This window comes from Kogia breviceps, chromosome 9 (assembly GCF_026419965.1).
Source record: "Kogia breviceps isolate mKogBre1 chromosome 9, mKogBre1 haplotype 1, whole genome shotgun sequence".
NCBI lineage: Eukaryota > Metazoa > Chordata > Mammalia > Artiodactyla > Physeteridae > Kogia > Kogia breviceps.
This window is the reverse complement of record NC_081318.1, coordinates 57,162,790-57,182,489: the sequence shown is the minus strand read 5'-3', so window position 1 is coordinate 57,182,489 and position 19,700 is coordinate 57,162,790. Positions and strand designations below refer to the sequence as shown.

Here is a 19,700-nt window from a genome sequence, read left to right as displayed (position 1 = left end):
TTTAAGGGGGGTGGATGAGATGGATACAGGTTATTTCCTCTGTGTAAACAGTGCTCACCTGAAATATCTGCATATGCCTCTCTCACTTTATTCATATCTCTACTTAAAGATCACTGTCCCATCACTTTGCTTCATCTTCTTGGCACTGATCAGTATCTGACACTCATACATTTATCTGTCTCTCTGCCCCAATAAGATTCAAGTTCCAAGAAGACGGGAATTACCTCTTTTGTTCACTGATGACTTTCCAGGCCTACAATGCCTGGCATATAAGAATTATTCTAAGCAAGTATTTCTTAATAGAATGAATGATTACATTGCTTTATAAAAACTTAAATAACAGAAGTAGGCTCATAATATAGAGCTTATGAGAAAAGAGGAAAGTGATTGCTTATTTGGGTAAGTGATGGAATAAAGGAAAATTCATAGATGCAGAGAAATGCACTGAATAACAAAAGTCTCTGGCTATAGTGACCAAGCATAAGAAAAAAATTTTTTTTTTATTTTAACTGCTTATGTTGGCTTAGACACTATAGAGGATCAGCCCTGTTTTGCTACCTAACCCAGCTTTTTAAAACATGCATTTCATCACATGACACAGTTAAGAATCCAGACGCCCTACGGCATAGCCGACTAAACCTAAACTTCTCAAATGTTAAAGCCATTTATAAAGTCGTCCTAACCACTCTTTGCAACACAACTCTTTGGCATAAACTGGTGCCCCATCACAAAAATCTGCCAAAATTTGGGCCAGGCTTGCTCCCACCTCAAGGCCCTTGCTCAGCCTCTGAACCTTAACTTGAATGCCATTCTTTCTCCTCTTCCCCACTGATCCCATGCCTACTCTTCAAAGTCTAGCGTAAGTCTCACTTCTTCCTTCAGTCATTCTCTGACAGTAATTTTGAACCTAAACCTTTCTTCTCTTTGAACTTGTATTGCATGTAGAGCCAATATCATATTCTTTCATGTATACCAGCTTTCTCTCTCCATCAGACTATAAGAAACCTCCAGTTTACTTACTGCATGCCATTAATATTCTAGGGACACAGGAACTCAAGGTACATATAGAAATACACTTACATGTAGTTGATTAGATCGTCAATTTCTATTTTAAATAACCTAAAAGAATTGATTACTTACCAGATCAATGAGGCTTTCTTGTATTCTGTTTAGAGTTGTTCTTAGTCTACTACTGCTAAGACCTAGTCCCGTGGATTCCAACTGAAAAAGAAAACGAGAGGCATGTTAAATTGCTGTGGAGATAACCCTGCAAATGTTGTAACTTCAAATTAATGAAAAGTAAGTATGTGGTGAGTTTTCACTCAGATACTTAGCATTCAGAGGGTTTCCAAATTGTACTTAAAAATACCAAAACGTCAAAGACAGAAATCAAATCTTAACCCTCAAAGGAACAAGAGAGCTATTTACACATGTGTATTTACAGGTCACACTAACATATATCAATCTAATGGATTTATCAGGAGAGAGTTCACCGGAATTTCTTTTCCACAAGTTATTATTTTTAATTGCAAAACTTAAGACTTTTAGATACTTAAAGAACCCAAGGATAGGAAGGGCCACACTGATACAGAAAAAACAAAACAGAGATGATACATACTTTCAATATCAAGAATGAGAGCATGGATAACACTACAGATCTAATGCTGAAACACCAGAAGGATAATAAGGGAATATTATGAATAATCTTATGCCAATAAATTTACCAAACCAGATGAAACAGACAAATTCCTTGACAAGCTTATATTATAAAAATTGACCTAAGAAGAAAGAGAAAACTTTAGCAGCTCTTTATTAAATTTCATTTAATAAAAACCTTCAGAAAGTACTAGTCCTACATAGACTCTCAGAAAGAAGAAGAAAAGAGAATGTTTCCCAATTGTTTTATTGTTTTACTAATATTACTCTGATTCCTAAACCAAACAAAGATACCACAGAAAACGTAACTACAGACTCCTAAACTTTATGGACACAATTTTTTTAAATCCTTAAAATATTAGCAAACTGATTCATGACCAAGTGGTATTTGTCTTGGGAATGCAAGACTGGTTTAATAGCCTAAAATCCTACTTTGAAGTTAACCAATGTATTTCACCATATTAATATATTTCTTTAGTAAAGAAAGTTATGATTGTTTAAATAGATTCAGAAAAAGCCATTTGACTAAATTTATCTTTCATGATACAAATTCAGAAAAATTCAGTAACAGAGGAGAGTTTCTTCAACATGACTACAGGCATCTATAAAATAGATCATCATACTCAATGGTGAAAGGCTCAATGCTTTCTATCCAGGATAGATGAAGGTGGAGGGAACAAGACGAGGATGTCAACTCTCACCACTTTTTTTTCTTGAGAGGTAAAACCTTTGATTTCAAATCATTTTTTTTATAACACCTCTATTGGAGTATACTTGATTTACAACGGTGCGTTAGTCTCTGCTGCATAACAAAGTGAATCAGCTATACATATACATATATCCCCATATCTCCTCCTTCTTGTGTCTCCCTCCCTCCCTCCCTATCCCACCCCTCTAGGTGGTCACAAAGCACTGAGCTGATCTCCCTGTGCTATGCGGCTGCTTACCACTAGCTATCTATCTTACGTTTGGTAGTGTATATATGTCCATGCCACTCTCTCACTTCGTCCGAGCTTACCCTTCCCCCTCCCCATGTCCTCAAGTCCATTCTCCATGTCTGCGTCTTTATTCCTGACCTGCCCCTAGGTTTTTTTTTAGATTCCATACATATGTGTTAGCATACGATATTTGTTTTTCATTTTCTGACTTACTTTACTCTGTATGACAGACTCTAGGTCCATCCACCTCACTACAAATAACTCAATTTTGTTTCTTTCTATGGCTCAGTAATATTCCATTGTATATATGTGCCATATCTTTATCCATTCATCTGTCAATGGACACTTAGGTTGCTTCCATGTCCTGGCTATTGTAAACAGAGCTGCAATGAACATTGTGGTACATGACTCTTTTTGAATTATGGTTTTCTCAGCGCATATGCTCAGTAGTGGGATTGCTGGGTCGTATGGTAGTTCTATTTTTAGTTTTTTAAGGAACCTCCATACTGTTCTCCATAGTGGCTGTATCAATTTACATTCCCACCAACAGTGCAATCACTAAATGATTAGTGATGTTGAGCATTCTTTCATGTGTTTGTTGGCAACTCTCACCACTTTTATTTTACATTGTGCTGCAGGTCAACTTTTTGTAAATGACCTCATTATACAGATATATATGCTGTATGAGGCATATGGATTGGAAAATATAAGGCATACAGACTGGAAAAGAAGAGGTAAAGCTAAATACTAGATACTTCCCTCTAAACACTGATTTAGCTGCATTCCACAAATTTTGATATGTTGTGTTTTCATTATCATTCACTTCAAAATATTTTCTAATTTCTTCTGCGGTTTCTTCATTAACCCAATCTTTATTTAGACGTGTGTTGTTTAATCTCCAAACACTTAGGTTTTCCTATTTTACTGATATTCGTTTCCAATTTAATTACATTGACATTAGAAAATATATTCTGTATGATTTCAATGTTTTAAACTCATTACAACATGTTTAATGGCCCAGAATATATGGTCTCTCCTGATAAATGTACCATCTGCACTTGAATATATATCCTGTCATTGTTAGGTATGTTGTCCTACAAATATCAATTAAGTCAAAATGGTTGAAAGAGTTGTTCCAATCTTCTGTGTACTTGCTGATTTTCTACCTAACTTGTTCTATTAGTTACTCTGGTGTTAAAATCTCCAGCTGTCATTGAATTTTTTCATTTCCTCTTGAATTCTGTCAATTATTGCTTCATCTATTTTGAAGCTCTGTTACTAGGCACATATACATTTATAATCATTATGTCTTCCAACTGAATTGATCCTTACATATCATTAGAAATCCCTCTATCTCTGGTAATACATTCTGTTTTCAAACTTATTTTATCTCATATTATAGCCACTGCAGCCTCCTTATGCTTACTGTTCACATGGCATATCTTTTCAATCCATTTGCTTTCAATCTATGCTTTTTGTTATTAAGTATGGGCTTTGTTTTTAATCCATTCTAACAATCTCTACCTTTTTTTTTTTTTTTTTTTTTTTGCGGTATGCGGGACTCTCACTGTTGTGGCCTCTCCCGTTGCGGAGCACAGGCTCCGGACGCACAGGCTCAGCGGCCATGGCTCACGGGCTTAGTTGCTCCGCGGCATGTGGGATCTTCCCGGACCAGGGCACGAACCCGTGTCTCCTGCATCGGCAGGCGGATTCTCAACCACTGCGCCACCAGGGAAGCCCCAATCTCTACCTTTTAATATGAGTATTTAGTCCAGGAACATTTACTGTGGCTGGGTTTACATCTACCATTACATATTTTCTATTTTGTTCCTTGGTTCCTCCTTTCCTGCTTTTTCTAATTATGTTATTTTTTTCTTTTTTTAGAATCCTACTTTAATTTTCCTGTAGGCAAAAGTTAAAGTGCTTTGTATTATTTTTCATTATTCTTCTATGGATTATAACCTACATTCTCGATATTTTACCACTGCGCCACCAGGGAAGCCCGGAATTTATTTTTATAGCTTCCTTTTCCCCAACCGCTAGCGTGAACTCCCACCAGAGTCTATATGCTTCTGTTCACTCTCCAGCATCTTCAAGAAGTTACCTTTTGTTTTACAAAACATCCAGGTTTTATAATTGTTTTCTGCAGGAAATATCATCTAATAAGGTCTCAGTCCCTCATGCCCAGAAATGGAAGTTAATTCATTCTTAAAAGTTTAGATTTTGAATCAGACTCTCGAGAAAAAAACAGTTTCATTAATGAAAGTTAACTTTAAATGAGGCTCACAAACCGTTGTCAAGTAATAACCCTCATAAGATTTACTTGGATAAAAAATAATTAGGGGCTTCCCTGGTGGCGCAGTGGATGAGAGTCCGCCTGCTGATGCAGGGGACACGGGTTCGTGCCCTGGTCTGGGAAGATCCCACATGCCACAGAGCGGCTGGGCCCGTGAGCTATAGCCGCTGAGCCTGCGCTTCCGGAGCCTGTGCTCCACAACGGGAAAGGCCACAACAGTGAGAGGCCCGCATACCACAAAAATAAATAAATAAATATAAATAAATAAATAAATAAATAATTAGGATATCAGACTTCCCTGGTGGTGCAGGGTTAAGAATCCACCTGCCAACGCAGGGTACATGGGTTCAAGCCCTGGTCTGGAAAGATCCCACATGCCACAGAGCAACTAAGCCCGTGTGCCACAACTACTGAGCTTGCACTCTAGACCCCGCGAGCCACAACTACTGAGCCAATGTGTCACAACTGCTGAGCCAGTGTGCCACAACTACTGAAGCCTGCAAACCTAGCGCCCGTACTCCATAACGAGAAGCCACTGCAATGGAAGCCTGCGTGCTGCAACTACAGAGCCCATGTGCCACAACTACGGAAGACCACGAGCTCTAGGGCCCAAGTGCCAAAATTACTGAGCCCACATGCTGCAACTACGGAAGCCCGTGTGCCTAGAGCCCATGCTCCACAACAAGAGAAGCCACTGCAGTGAGAAACCCGCGCACTGCAATGAAGACTAGCCCCTGCTTACAACTAGAGAAAGCCTGCGTGTAGCAACAAAGACCCAACACAGCCAAATAAATAAATAAATAAAATTATTTAAAAAGAAATAATTAGGACATCAATCCATTTCTCCTAAGAATCTACTATGTGCTTACTACTGCATTAAAGTAAGCTACAGAATGGTCTTCACAAAAGAATGTGAACAGGAAGGACCAAGGAAAACATAACTCAAGAGTTGAACAACAGAAGGCTTGAGGCAAGGCAAGACAAAGCAATACTATGAGTACATTATAATAGAATCAAATGGATTAGATATATACTACAACATGATGTAGTAGGCTATAACCAGTTCAGTGAAGAGTAGGAGCTTCAGGAGTAACTAGTATGAACAGAAAAAAATCCCTTAACCTGTCCCCCCTCCCGGACAATGACTTTCTAGAACCCCAAGGACACAATGAGATGCTTATTCTTCCATGAACAGCAACCATTTAAATTCACTCATACAATTCTCTCTCTTCTGGGAAGGAAGCAGCAGTAGCCATGTTAAAAAGTGCAAGTAAGAGGTAGAGTAAATGCAGTATTCACTCATACAAACTCGCTTATATGCACATTTTGTTCTGGTTCATAGAATACAAACTGTTTCTAATACAGCATATGGGTGAACATCCAGATAGAAAGAAACCCTTATAATTAACAATATTGTTTGAATACAGTGAAATGGCTTTTACTGAGTCTTACAGGATTAAAAATGCTTTTAATATAAAATATCAGACTAATGTTTTCTTTAAAACATAACAGATTTTAAATAAAATATGCAGCATATTTTACAGTGAGCACCTACTTGCACTTTGCTAACTTTCATCAGCTTCTAGTGAACCCTACTGTAAACAAATCTGTGCCAGCATCTAATCAGCTAGAAAGTCACATCCAAAAGCACTCAGTTCCCAAAGTTTCTGAAGGACTCTACTTGAACACATCTTATCAAAACTGTGGTTCAGAACTGTTTTAACTATTATGATAGTCACAAGTCATGTGTGGCTATTTATATTTCAAGATAAACTAACTAAAATCAAGTACAATGAAAAATTCAGTCCCCAATTATACCAGTCACGTTTCAAGTGCTCAAAAGCCACTTATGGCTTATGGCTATCATATTGGACAGTAAAAATATAGAACATTTCCATTACTGCAAAACTTCTCTTAGACTGCACTGGTCTAGAGGAACAGTCCAAGAAGACAGAGTAAAGCTCATGTAGAAGACTAAACGATTCTGACAATTGGCTAAAACTCCAGAATGTCTTTCTTCTTTAATATTTATTTATTGAGAGTGATGGATTAGTACATATTTTACAGTAACAAATTCTGCAGCAACTTAGTTTCTGATTATATTAGTATTCTTTCTAATTTTGCAGAGTTAAGAAAATAGGAAATTCAGATCCCATATTAAAAGATCATGTCTTTGATATACTTGTAATCAGAGCAAGACTATGAACATTTATATGATGAATGTAGTTATCCATTAACATTCACAAGTTTTTGAAAAGGTACAAAATACAGTATGTGAAAAGTTAGTATTATGAGTATGTTTTTACACGAAAAACTGGCAAACATGTAGGTGAACTACATAATAATTCCCAAGTATCAGATCAGTTACCTGCTTAATACTGTGCTATTCTCCTTAGGAGTAGAAAAAGATAAACTCAACAAGAGCTTTGGAAACACAAAAAGGAGGTGCAGGAAAATTAATTCTGTGGCAGGTTCAGTTCAAAGATTTTCAATTATTTTAAATAAATATTTGCCATTATCTTCTGAATGTAGTAGTGCCTGCTAAGGTTGTTAGCCAATATTTAAAATGTCTCATTTACTGTGTAATAATTACACACTGGGCCAGATTTAAACAAGGCAACCTGCACATTTTTCATCACCAAAATATGTCAAGGTTAGAAATTGATGCTGCACTTTTTCTGCCAAAAATTTGAATAACATACAATATGTTTATCATATCAAAGCTTAAAATTAGTGTATTTTAAATAAGGTGATAGGGCACACAAAAAGCTAATATCAATAATATGTTGGATTTTTGATGGATAATTTTCAAATTAATGTTATTTATGTATTTTATACAGAGAGAATGAACTTTACATTTACAAAAACAAATAAATTTTAAAAGAAACAGACTCCTCCCCAAAAGGTTGACTTACTGAATCATTCCGACCAAAAAAGGTATATATTGCATACAAGTAATAATCAAATAGTTGAGACATGAAATGGATAACATCAAAAGCAATTGGTTTAAGAATGTTCATCATCTGCATATATTTACCTGAAAAGAAAAAAATTTAAATAGAAAATTAAAATCTGTTAGTCTATAATTAAGAAACCATAAAATTACTTTACCAAAATATTTTTTAAATGAAATATTACATTCCTCAGTCACACCAGCCATGCCTCAAGTACTCAATAGTCACTTGTAGCTAGTGGCTATTGTACTGGACAGCACTGATACAGAACAGTTATACCATCTTGGAAAGTACTACTGGATGGCACTGATATAAAAAAAATACCTACAAAGATTTTTCATATCATTATATTTTACTGTTTGTCTTATATCTGTGGAACTCTTAAACTAACTCTTCTACAATGACACTGTACAAACAACACAGTTCCTCATTTCTTGGAGATTCCATTTCAAACAATGTCTTCAAAAATGTTTAGGTGTAATAAAACAAGACGATGTACTTGAGGAAGAGTGGGGTTCTTTTCATAAGCTTATACACACATAGCAAAAGTAAAAAAACAAGAAGAAAAAGGACACGTCGAAGACACTTCCCATTCCCCTGAATCCTAGCCCTGTGAAATCTAGCGTCAGAGGCTAAGAACATTTCTTTATCACTACATTGCTCAAGAGCTCAATACTCGCGAAGTGCCAAGAACATATCCTCCTCATCCCTTCCTTTGGAAGATGCCAATATTCCACTCTTTCTCCTCTAAACATATGACACAGTTACAAAAAAAAATTTAAAAACCAAAATGTCTCCATTCATAAACTTGTTAATGTGTTTGAAGGGTGCATGGGAGATGGGCTGAATCATATAACAAACAATAATGGGTCCCTAATTGTGTTTATTTTTTATAGGAAATAATAGGGAAAGAAACATATCTATAAAAAAAAAAAAAGCTCTTCTGCAAAAGATGTTAAAACAGGCCATTTGCTTTATTTCCAAATGAGCAAATAATTCAGGTCCTGGCTCTACTTTATGTAACTGTTATAAATTTTAAATTGGTACTATTGAGGACACCAGGATTCAAGAGAAAACACATTAACTGCAGTAGAAAAAAATGACAAATTTACTCTAATGGAAATGTCTACTATCAAAACCATTTCTTTATTATCTAAGAACTCAGTCCATCTGTCTTAATTTACATGAGAAATGATTCTAAATAATAGATGGTCAGGAAGACATACACATCGTAAAGTAAAACCTATTCAATTTAGATTCTGTTCTTATTCCTATTTACAAGTCTTTTGTTTCAGAATCATTCTTTGTAATTATTTCACATAATCAGACATTTTAAAAAAATCTCAATTGAAAAATATTTGAAAATATGCTCCTAGAACATTCTGGATCACTGTGCAGATATTTCATTGACCGCAAACATATAGCTATTTAAACTGTAACTATTTACACATTAAATAATGTGATACTGTAAAGGAAAAAAAATGAAAAAAATGTTATATTACTTTAATCCATAAAAGAACATTTTAAACAGGTGAATAGAATGAAGAAGGATGCAAACATCGGGGTTGATACATATCCAGAATACAAAGCTCCTCTCCATTCCTAATAAGATTAACCATTGTTCATATAATTCATGTTAAGAAAGGATATAAAAATGAATTCTTAATAGGTAAAAGCTATTTTAAATGTGCATTCAGAAGGAAAAAAAAAACTAGATGGTCCCAAATGCTCTGAAAAAAAACATATTCATTCACTCATTCAATACATTCAACAAACACTTTTTGAAAGCTTACTATGTCCTTGTCATTGTGTTAAGACACAAGGAACTACACAGAGTCTCTGCTCTCTCACAGAGCTCCTTCCATGACCTTACATGGTCATACATGGAAGACAGCCATTGATAAGCAGGCTGCCAGTATATTCAAATGTAGAAGAGTGAGAACTCTGTCTTTCCAGTTCAAGAGGGCAGAGTAGGCCTTTGGAGGCCTAAGGAAACTTATGCACCCCCTCAGACTTACTGAACTAAAAGAGAATTTTACAATGAATTAAAACATCTATGAAGAGAAGTGGGGGAGAAGGTAACAGCAGGTAAGTATGATCACCAAAAAATGAGAAATCTCAAAACATTTCTAGACCAGGGGTTGGCAAACCTTTTCTGTAAAGGACCAAAGACTAGATAGTTTCGGCTTTGTATGTCATTCAGTCTCTGTGGCAGATACTCAGCTCTGCTGGTCTCTGTTTCAACTACTCAATTCTGCTGTCATAGCACAAAAGCAGCCATAGAAAATATGTGAACAAATGAGCATGGTTGTATTCCAATAAAACATTATTTACAAAAATAGGCAGTCAGATTGATTTGGCCTGCAGGCTATAGTTTCCCAACCCCTGTACTAGTTGACAGACAGTAGATGGAAACAGGTTGATGGAAAAATGCAAAGAGAACCACAAAGAAGGTGGAAGCTGTCCAATAGGATGTGATTGCTTAGAAGCAGCAAGTACAGCAAGAGAACAGGAGCAAGAAATAGGGCTGAGAAAGGATGGATTAATTGAAGGTCTACATATGGGACAAACTACCTGTCCACATGCCCCCAGTTACTGTTCTTCCCCAGCAGTTATTACTGTAGCTCCCCCCAACCCCTTATCAGCAGTTTCAGTCACCCACGGTCAATCTCAGTCCAAGAATATTAAATAGAAAATTCCAGAAATAAACAATTCATAAGTTTGAAATCAAGTGTTGTTCAGAGTAGCATGATGAAATCTCATGCCATCTGGCGCCATCCCTTTGTCCCGCACATTCTGCCCATTAGTCACTTAGTAGCCATATCAGTTATCAGATCAACTGTTGTGGTATCTCAGTGCTTGTGTTCAGGTAATCCTTATTTTATTTAGTGATGGCCCCAAAACGCAAGAGTAGTGATGCTGGCAATTCGGGTATACCAAAGAGAAGTTGTAAACTGCTTCTTTCAAGTGAAAAGGTGAAAGTTCATGACTTAATAAGGAAAGAAAAAGAGTCGTATGGTGAGGTTGCTAACATCTGTGGTAAGAATGAATCTTCTATCTGTGAAACTTGGAAGAAGGAAAAAGAAATTCATGCTAGTTCTGGTGTCACACCTCAGACTGCAAAAGATACAGCCACAGCAATAAGTGCTTAGCTAAAATGGCAAAGGCATTAAATCTGTACAATAAGATATTGTGTGTGAGAGAGAGGCTACATTTACATAACTTATTATAGTATATTGTTATAATTTTTCTATTTTTATTATTAGTTTTTGTTGTTAATTTCTTCCTGTGCCTAATTTATAAATTAGGCTTTATTATAGGTATGTATGTATAAGAAAAGACATAGTATATTTAGGGTTTGCTACTATCTGTGGTTTCAGGCAACCACAGGGGATATCTTGGAACATATCCCCCACAAATAAGGGGGGACTACTGTAGAGGCTGCCAGAATTTTCCCACAGACAAAAACAATAAAACCCCCTAGGATTCCTCTTCAAAAGAAGTAAACAAGCCCCCTCACCACCCAAATTGAGCAAACTTAAGAAAAATAAATTAGAAAAGCTAAGGTTACTAGTGTGGATATTGGCACCACAGATTAAAATCTATCTCATTCTGGGAATTTGGGAATCTGTCCCCATAATGTAAAGGCTACCAGTAAATCCACCCAGACCTGCCCTACTCTATACATAAAGTTCCTACTCAGGATTCATTCTAAGGAGAAAGAGCCAGCTCCAACACAGTTCTAGTTACTCAGCAGAGGACACCCACAATGGCTATATAGGCCTTCTATTTTAGGGAAGAATAATCAAACATCACCAGGCCCATGAGGAAAATTCAGAGACTGAAAGTAAAAAGAAAAGCTAGGCCCAGAGAAAATAAATTAATTGAAGCTAAGGAAGAGAAATACAGTAATTATATAAAACCCTATAAAAGGTGAATATGGCAGGAAAAAGCACAGATTATAGAAGGGTTCTTAAAGATGTAAAGTCATTAAAAATGTGATTTTTTAAATAAAAAATTAAAGAAATGGGAAAAAGGAAGTCTCCAGAAGGTACAGCAAAAAGAATTTAGAAAAATATGACAGACATAAAGGGCCAACCTAAGAGACTAAACACTTGAGTAAGGGGAAATCAAAGAAAGAGACTAAAGAAAATGGGGAGGTGGAAATCCTCAAAGAAACAGTAGTATCAGTCACAGCTGAGGAACACATGAACCTTCATATTGAAAGGGTCACGAACTACCCAACACACTAAATGAAAAAGAACTCACACATAGATATGTCAATAGAGAATTCTGAAACATCAAGGGAAAAAACACTAAAAGGTTTCAGAGAGAGAGAGAGAGAGAGAGAAGAAATTCACCTACAATAAAATGAATAGAACATTAGAGGTTTTAATTTTCTGAGGAAAAGTAATTTTTAACGGCAATTCTATACCCAACTAAATTGTCACTCTGTGAAAGAGCAGAATAAAGACATATTTAGACTGACAAGGATTCACAACATTTACTTTTATCACCCTTTTCTGGGCAATTACAACTAGAAGAAAGACAAACAGAAACAAACCAAGAGATTGCCTTCATACTCCTGGTAGGGAGCAGTGGGTGGGTGGGAGACACCTGCTTTTCGCCACAAGCTCTTCTTTACTATTTAATGTGTTGCTGTGAGAGGTGCTACCTTGATAAAAAAATAGAAGCATGGTTCTAAAGTTAGCCAGCCTAGATGGAAAAATGTGGTCAGTGGTTCAAGATATGGGTCAGATGCATACCACCCTCTCTCTTCCTCTCCGGAGTTCCCGACAGAAGGCACAGAGAGAGCAGTAGACACAGCATGCTTTGGGAACATGGAGAAAGGTGACCTAATACATAGCCCAGATAACCAGAAAAGATGTCTCTTCCCAAATTACAAACTGCGAGAAGTTCCTACTTCTGCCTCCAACCTATATTATAACCTTGCTGAACTCTGTCCAGGAATTAATGCTCCAGATGTCCTCCACTGGCTGTGAAGCATGAAAATTAAGAACTTACTGGCTCTAAGATCAGACAAGATGGTTCTGCCACTTACCAGTTGTTTGACAGACATAAGGCAAGTTATTTATCTCTGGGCTTCAATTTAGTTTGTAAAAAGGGTACTATGAAGAATTCATGAGAAAATTCATGTGAAGTGTTTACATAGCATATAATAAAAGAGCAAGAAGTCTTAGCTACCTCTGCTATTATTTTAAAATAAATATACTTATCATGAATGCAAAAAGGGAGAAGTATATATAGGATGTTACGTGAAGGGAATCTAACCTAATCTAAAGATGAGGAAAAGCTTCACAGGGGAAGCACTGTTTAAACTCTCATCCTTTGCAGCAACAGGGATGGACCTAGAGATTATCATACTAAGCAAAGTCAGAGAAAGACAAATATCACAGGATATCACTTATATGTGGAATCCAAAAAATGATACAAATGAACTTATTTACAAAACAGAAATAGACTCACAGACATAGAAAACAAACTTATGGTTACCAAAAGTGGGGAAGGGATAATTAGGAATTTGGGGTTACAAACTACTATATATAAAATAAATAACAAGGACCTACTGTATAGCACAGGGAACTATATTCAATATCTTGTAATAACCTATAATGGAAAAGAATTTGAAAAAGAAATATATACATATATATTATGTATATGTGTGTTTGTGTATATATCTATATATAACTGAATCACTTTGCTTTACACCTGAAACATTGTAAATCAACTGTACTTCAATTTTTAAAAACCCCTCTCTCACCCTAAATCTAGACCATGAGTCCTTATACTCAAGGGGAAGAGACACACAGAGGGACTGGCAAAGAAACCAACCAGGTAGCAGCATGGATGGACAAGGACTACACCCAAAAGGAACAAGACAAGGCCTGCCTTACTAGCTCATCATAGGAAATGCAGAGAGAGGAGTGTGATTACCACAGGAAAGGCGGCCCAGGGGAATTCAATCAGTGAGCCACAACCCTATGCAGAGGAGGGAACACAGGGTAAAAAGAAGTGCTGGAAGTGTGTGTGTGTGTACACATGTGCATGGGTCAGGGGTGAGGGTGAGGGGCTCCTTCCATTGTGGATTATTACAAGAGAGGAGCAAAAAGTGTTTCTCTAACACTCAGATTTTACAAATTAAGTTTTGTCAGTCCAATGTATATTGAGCACCTACAAAAGTGAAAAGCACTTGGCTGGTTGCTCTGTATGCTGCAAAGATGACAAACTCTCTCCTCATGTAGGAGCTGACAATCTGATGGGGCAAAAGCAAGAACAGAATCTGAGCTGGAAGGATGTTCGTTACCCTTACTACAGTGCACTAAGTTGAGAGATCATCAATGGGTATAATGAGCACATAAAGGCAAACTGGAAATGCTATAAATGAGGAAGGAGACTTGGAGGTCAGGAGTTTTGTTTATACCTCAAGGTATTTTAATTTTTAACCATTTTCATGCATTACTTTTTCAATTTAAAACACTCCATGATAAAATAAAAATATCAATGCCTCACCTAAAAGAATGTACCAATGAAGGAGATTTCTTCCCTCCTATTTCTGTGTTCTCCATCATATACACTGCAACTCAGCCACAGTATGACTAAATATCCCTTATGTACATATTCTGGTTTAATGTTAAGTCCTGAGTATGTGCTGGTGTGTATTTTTTCCAGCTGCTAAAGTAATAATTTTGTTGTAAGGTCTGTAGGTTTTACAAACATGGGTTTCGGCAACCTATCTTCTGCCCCTCAGACCTATCACAACCGCTCAAGTGAGAGCTGCCTCCTTGGATACCAAGGCTACTTCAGTGATGAGACACATTCCCTAAAATTTCTCTGCCTCTGTCTGCAAGAAATCGTCAGGCTAACAGGATTTTCTTTTTTCACAAGCAAGCGTTCTGATTGGTCCTCTGCGCTTGTGAAAAAACGCCAAGCCTTTCTAACAGATTTAGGTACCACCTGGGGCTGGGAAGCCCCATTAACACTCTTGTTTAATCTCTCCTAATTATGCCAAATAAATACCACTTAAAAACAACATTTTGAATATTCCTTTAATGTTCTAAAATGTGTCTCCCAACAATTAGTTCCTTCATCTTCCCAGGCACCAAAACTTTATCTTATTTACACAACTGTACTTCTGGCTTTGTAAGTAGAGACATCACCTTTGCCAGTTTATAGTCTTCAAGCACCTCTATGCAATAACAACCGTGGTTGGAATAGTGCATTTACTAGTTGGAGACCCCTTAGTGAGTGGTTCCCTTAAAGTTCTATTTTATGAATATGTACAATATGAAGATAAAGACATCCCAGGGAGAGAGAAAGTGGTAGGCATGAAAGTCTACTGGGGAATAATGGCAGCACCTAATCCCAGCCCTAAATGGAAAAGACATGAAAGTTAAATTTTCATACTAGGCCTTGTTTCCTAACTGCAACTCTAGTAAAAGATCTAGTGGGAAGAAGACTGAAATGACAACTGTCAGATTCTCTTCTCTGAGTAAGGTTTTATTCAGGACTGCTCTTGTTTTATATGGTTAATTAACAAAGGCCCATAAGAAAGCAGCTTTTCTGTTACTGTAAGTCCACAGTTAGAAAACAGTGTCCACTGTGTTGGTCAGTTATCCTTATATAAGAATTCGTTGTTACTATCTTCTGAACTTAGCACCAGCAGCACACTTCTATCATTATAATATCCCTTCTTAGACAATGAGAATAGCACAATGCATTGTTTCTTCATTTCCTTATGCCTATCAAGAAGTGAAGATTTGGATTTGTCTGCACTGAACTGAATAAAACATGACTTCCCTCTCCTCAATTTTGTTGTGGCTTTATATCTGATTTGATTTGAGTGAATGTATGTCTTTTAGAGTAAAAAGCAATATGATGACCCCTAGTCCTTTTTGAACTAGGTAAGGAAAAAAAAATATACAACCACTTAAATGTGGTTGATTGTATTATTTTCCCCAATTATCTGCTCTTCCCCACCTCCACTCCTTGTAAGAGGATTATGCATCCTTGTCCACTGCCCTGGACTGGTTGTGCCTTCCTGTGACAGAAGTACACTTCTCTCTTCCAGTCAAGCCTGACTTGCTATGACCAGTGATATGTCAGGGTGGCACATCAGAGTGGCAGCTTTAAGAGTCATAACATGGTTCAGCTCTACTCTTCTCCCCAAATACCAGATTAATGCTACTTTTTCAGCCTGCATCTCAAAATGAAGACATACACGGGGCAGAACTAAGATGATCAGGAGTCAATATGCATCACGATAAATCTCTGGGTTGAAAGCCACTGATATGTTAGGGATAGTTACCTCAACATAACCGAGCAAAAGCTGACTTCATTCAACTACATCTCAAGCGTGTATCCAGACGCCGAAAACTACAGTGAGTACCGAAGACTGAGGAGGATGACAAGGACTTTGGAATATCCATCAGTGAGGATCATATAAGGCAACTGAGCACACTGACCCTGAAGAATGGATTGGGGAAGGGTAATTACAAAGAAAGGAAGGACAGTATACCTACCACCACATATCTGAAAAGTGACTACATGGAAAAGTAGGAGAAAGAAGTATAGACTTACTCTTTTTGCTTTTAAGGGTATAACTAAGACCAGAGGTTAGAATTAGAGACAGAGACAGAGATAGAGATTTTGGTTTACCATGAGGACGAGATTTTTACCAATTAAATCAGTCTAATAGCAGAATGAGTAGTCTTGCAAAGTAATATGCTTCCAGCTATTGTAAGACATAAAACAGAGGCTAGATGGCCACCACATATCAGATGCAGTAAAGACAGAAATCCTCATTCTATGGTAAATTATACCAGATGACCTCTTCAGAATTCTTCTAATTCTGATTCTGTAAATTCTAGAGACTAACTCAAGATGCTAGGTTCAGTTAGCTCTCTTGGATAAAGAAGAAAAGTTAATTCCCCAGTAATAATCAGCCATACAATAGCTTTTTAGAATCTGTCATTTTTCTGTGTCATAAAAATACATAATTTTTCTTTTCTGCTCAGTTCATTATTACTTTTCCACACTATTTTCCCTAAAAGAAAGTGGGACTTCTTAAAAAAGTTTTCTTTATCCTATTCATTAATGAAATTTAGAAATTATCTTCAGGAACACAGACTATTTTATCAGAGCTAAGAGTAATTAAACCAGGCAACAGGAAATTATCATCTCCATAAACAGAAGACAGAGATCTTTATAGAAAACCACTAAGATTCTTGACTGGTATAGATGACTTAATTAACATGAGAAGACATCCCTATAACTTATTTGTCAAATGTAAAGACCTATTTGTGAAATACAAAGGTTGAGATAGCATATAAAATTTTGAAATGCTGATATTAAAAAATCCATAACATCTTCAAACCTAAATATTTCATATGGCATTTCTTCATGCTATTTGCCTTCTACAAAATCATCAATAAAGGTCTTATCTGTAATAAGAACAACATTTCCTATGGTGTGAACATCTAGCTTATAGAACTCTTGTGTCTGAAAATGCCAGAAAATCACTATCCACTCTGCCTATCTGACAAGAAGATTGCAAAGATCAATGAAACAAGTACAAAATATTGTGCAGATATAAAACTGGTATTATCATCATCCTACATGTACCTCTAACTCACAGAGAATTTTTCCACTACATTTCTATTAATTGGAATATTTTAGAAAAAGTGGAAGATACAAATTCTAAGTAGTTAACTATAAAAGAAAAATTGACATTAATATTAGTATTATACTATTTGGAGCAATTAAGATGAGAAGGCACTGACATATGACCATCTTAAATCATTCACTGTGGTGGGCACTGGAGTACACAATGAAAACCCATTTGGTAACAAATGTAGAGTAATTTAACTGCTATAATAATGTTTTTTTTTAAAGGTGTTGCTACTTACCAACAAGTCTTATTACATTCAGTGTTGTATTTGTTAAGATGGGTGCATTCACTTTATTTAGACTGTAATCTGATTTCTTCCTGCTTTTTAGAGTCTCTCGAGAAACGCTTAATATGAGAAAACAAAACAGATTTGCAATTAGGGTTGTCAAGTAGTAAATCAATAAGTAATTCAGCTTAGGATCTAATTTGCTAATTAGTTACTGAAAATCACCAATTAGTTACTCAAAGTCTTACCACGTATCAGCTGGGGATATAGAGATTATCCTCCTGTCCTTACAGAGCTTACAGTACAGAGGGGAAGAGAAATCAGTAAACAGAGAAAAAAAAGTACTATAATGTATTTCTTTGGTTCTCAGACATTAATTAACAACCATTAAACGAAGCTATGTCACTAAATTGTAGCAATGTTTTCTTAGGTCAGTCTCCCAAGGCAATAGAAATAAAAGCGAAAATAAACAGATGGTACCTCATCAAACTTATAAGCTTTTGCACAGTAAAGGAAACCATAAACAAAATGAAAAGACAACCTATAGAATGGGAGAAAATATTTGCAAATGATGTGACTGACAAGGGCTTAATTTCCAAAATATACAAACAGCTCATACAACTCAATAACAAAAAGACAACAACCCAATCAAAAAATGGGCAGAAGACCTAAATAGACATTTCTCCAAAGAAGACATACAGATGGCCAACAGGCACATGAAAAGATGTGCAGCATCGCTAATTATTAAGAGAAATGCAAATCAAAACTACAATGAGGTATCAGCTCACACTAGTCAGAATGGCCATCATCAAAAATCTATAAATAATAAATGCTGGAGAGGGTGTGGAGAAAATGGAAGCCTCTTGCACTGTTGGTGGGAATGTAAATTGATACAGCCACTATGGAGAGCAGTATGGAGGGTCCTTAAAAAACTAAAACTAGAGTTACCACATGATCCAGCACTCCCACTACTGGGCATATATCCAGAAAAGCCAAAAGCTCTCATTCAAAAAGATACATGCACCCCAAATGTTCACAGTAGCATTATTTACAACGGCCAAGACATCGAAGCAACTTAAGTGTCCATCAACAGATGAGTAGATAAAGGTGATGTGGTGTATATATACAATGGAATATTATTCAGCCATAAAAAAGAATGAAATAATGCCATTTGCAGCAACATGGATGGGCCTAGAGATTATCACACTAAGTGAAGTCAGTCAGACAAAGACAAATATTATATGATATCACTTATATGTGGGATCTAAACAATAGTACAAATGTACTTATTTACAAAACAGAAACAGACTCACAGACACAGGAAACAAACATGGTTACCAAAGGAGAAGTAGGGGGGGATAAGCTGGGAGTGTGGGATTAACAGATGCATAAAAATAGATATAAAATAGATAAACAACAAGTATTTACTGTACAGCATGGGGAACTATATTCAATATCTTATAATAAACTATAATGGAAAAGACTTTTTAAAAAGAATATATATACATATATGTATAAGCAAACCACTTTGCTGTACACTGAAAACTAACACAATAATGTAAATCAACTACACTTCAATAAAAAATAAAATAGTAAACAAAAAAAGAAGCTATGTCACTTAAAATAATGTTCTAGGAAAATTATACATCAACTGTACCAAGCATCCTGATTTCAGACCTACAAATATGAAACATACCTTCCTTAGAATCTGAATTAGGCATAACGTATAAAGGTAAAAGTCTGGGGTTGGGGGGCAGTGCTAGACTCAAAGAAAAAGTAGAAGTTATATGGTAAGTACACTAAAAAAGGGGACAACATGTAATAAGATCAGAAGTAAGAGGACAGAGTACGCTTAGAGAAGCACAAGGAGTTGACAGTGGTGGCCTGGAGAATGAGTGGGCAGGGGGAAATGTGATAAGAAAGGAGGTAAGTCAAGGCCAGA

At 36.4% G+C, this 19,700-nt stretch overlaps 1 protein-coding gene across 4 annotated transcripts in view; it reads right to left on the bottom strand.

Moving 5' to 3' along the window:
- Positions 1–19,700, bottom strand: part of VPS50 (VPS50 subunit of EARP/GARPII complex) — a 142,583-nt gene that overhangs the window by 15,738 nt on the left and 107,145 nt on the right. For all 4 annotated transcript variants that reach the window (XM_059073917.2, XM_067042500.1, XM_059073918.2 and 1 more), the window contains 3 exons: positions 17,771–17,877; positions 7,806–7,927; positions 1,141–1,221 (listed from right to left, as the gene is read on the bottom strand). In XM_059073917.2, the coding sequence (XP_058929900.1) occupies positions 1,141–1,221; positions 7,806–7,927; positions 17,771–17,877 (310 nt within the window). The remainder of the gene's footprint in view (positions 1–1,140; positions 1,222–7,805; positions 7,928–17,770; positions 17,878–19,700) is intronic.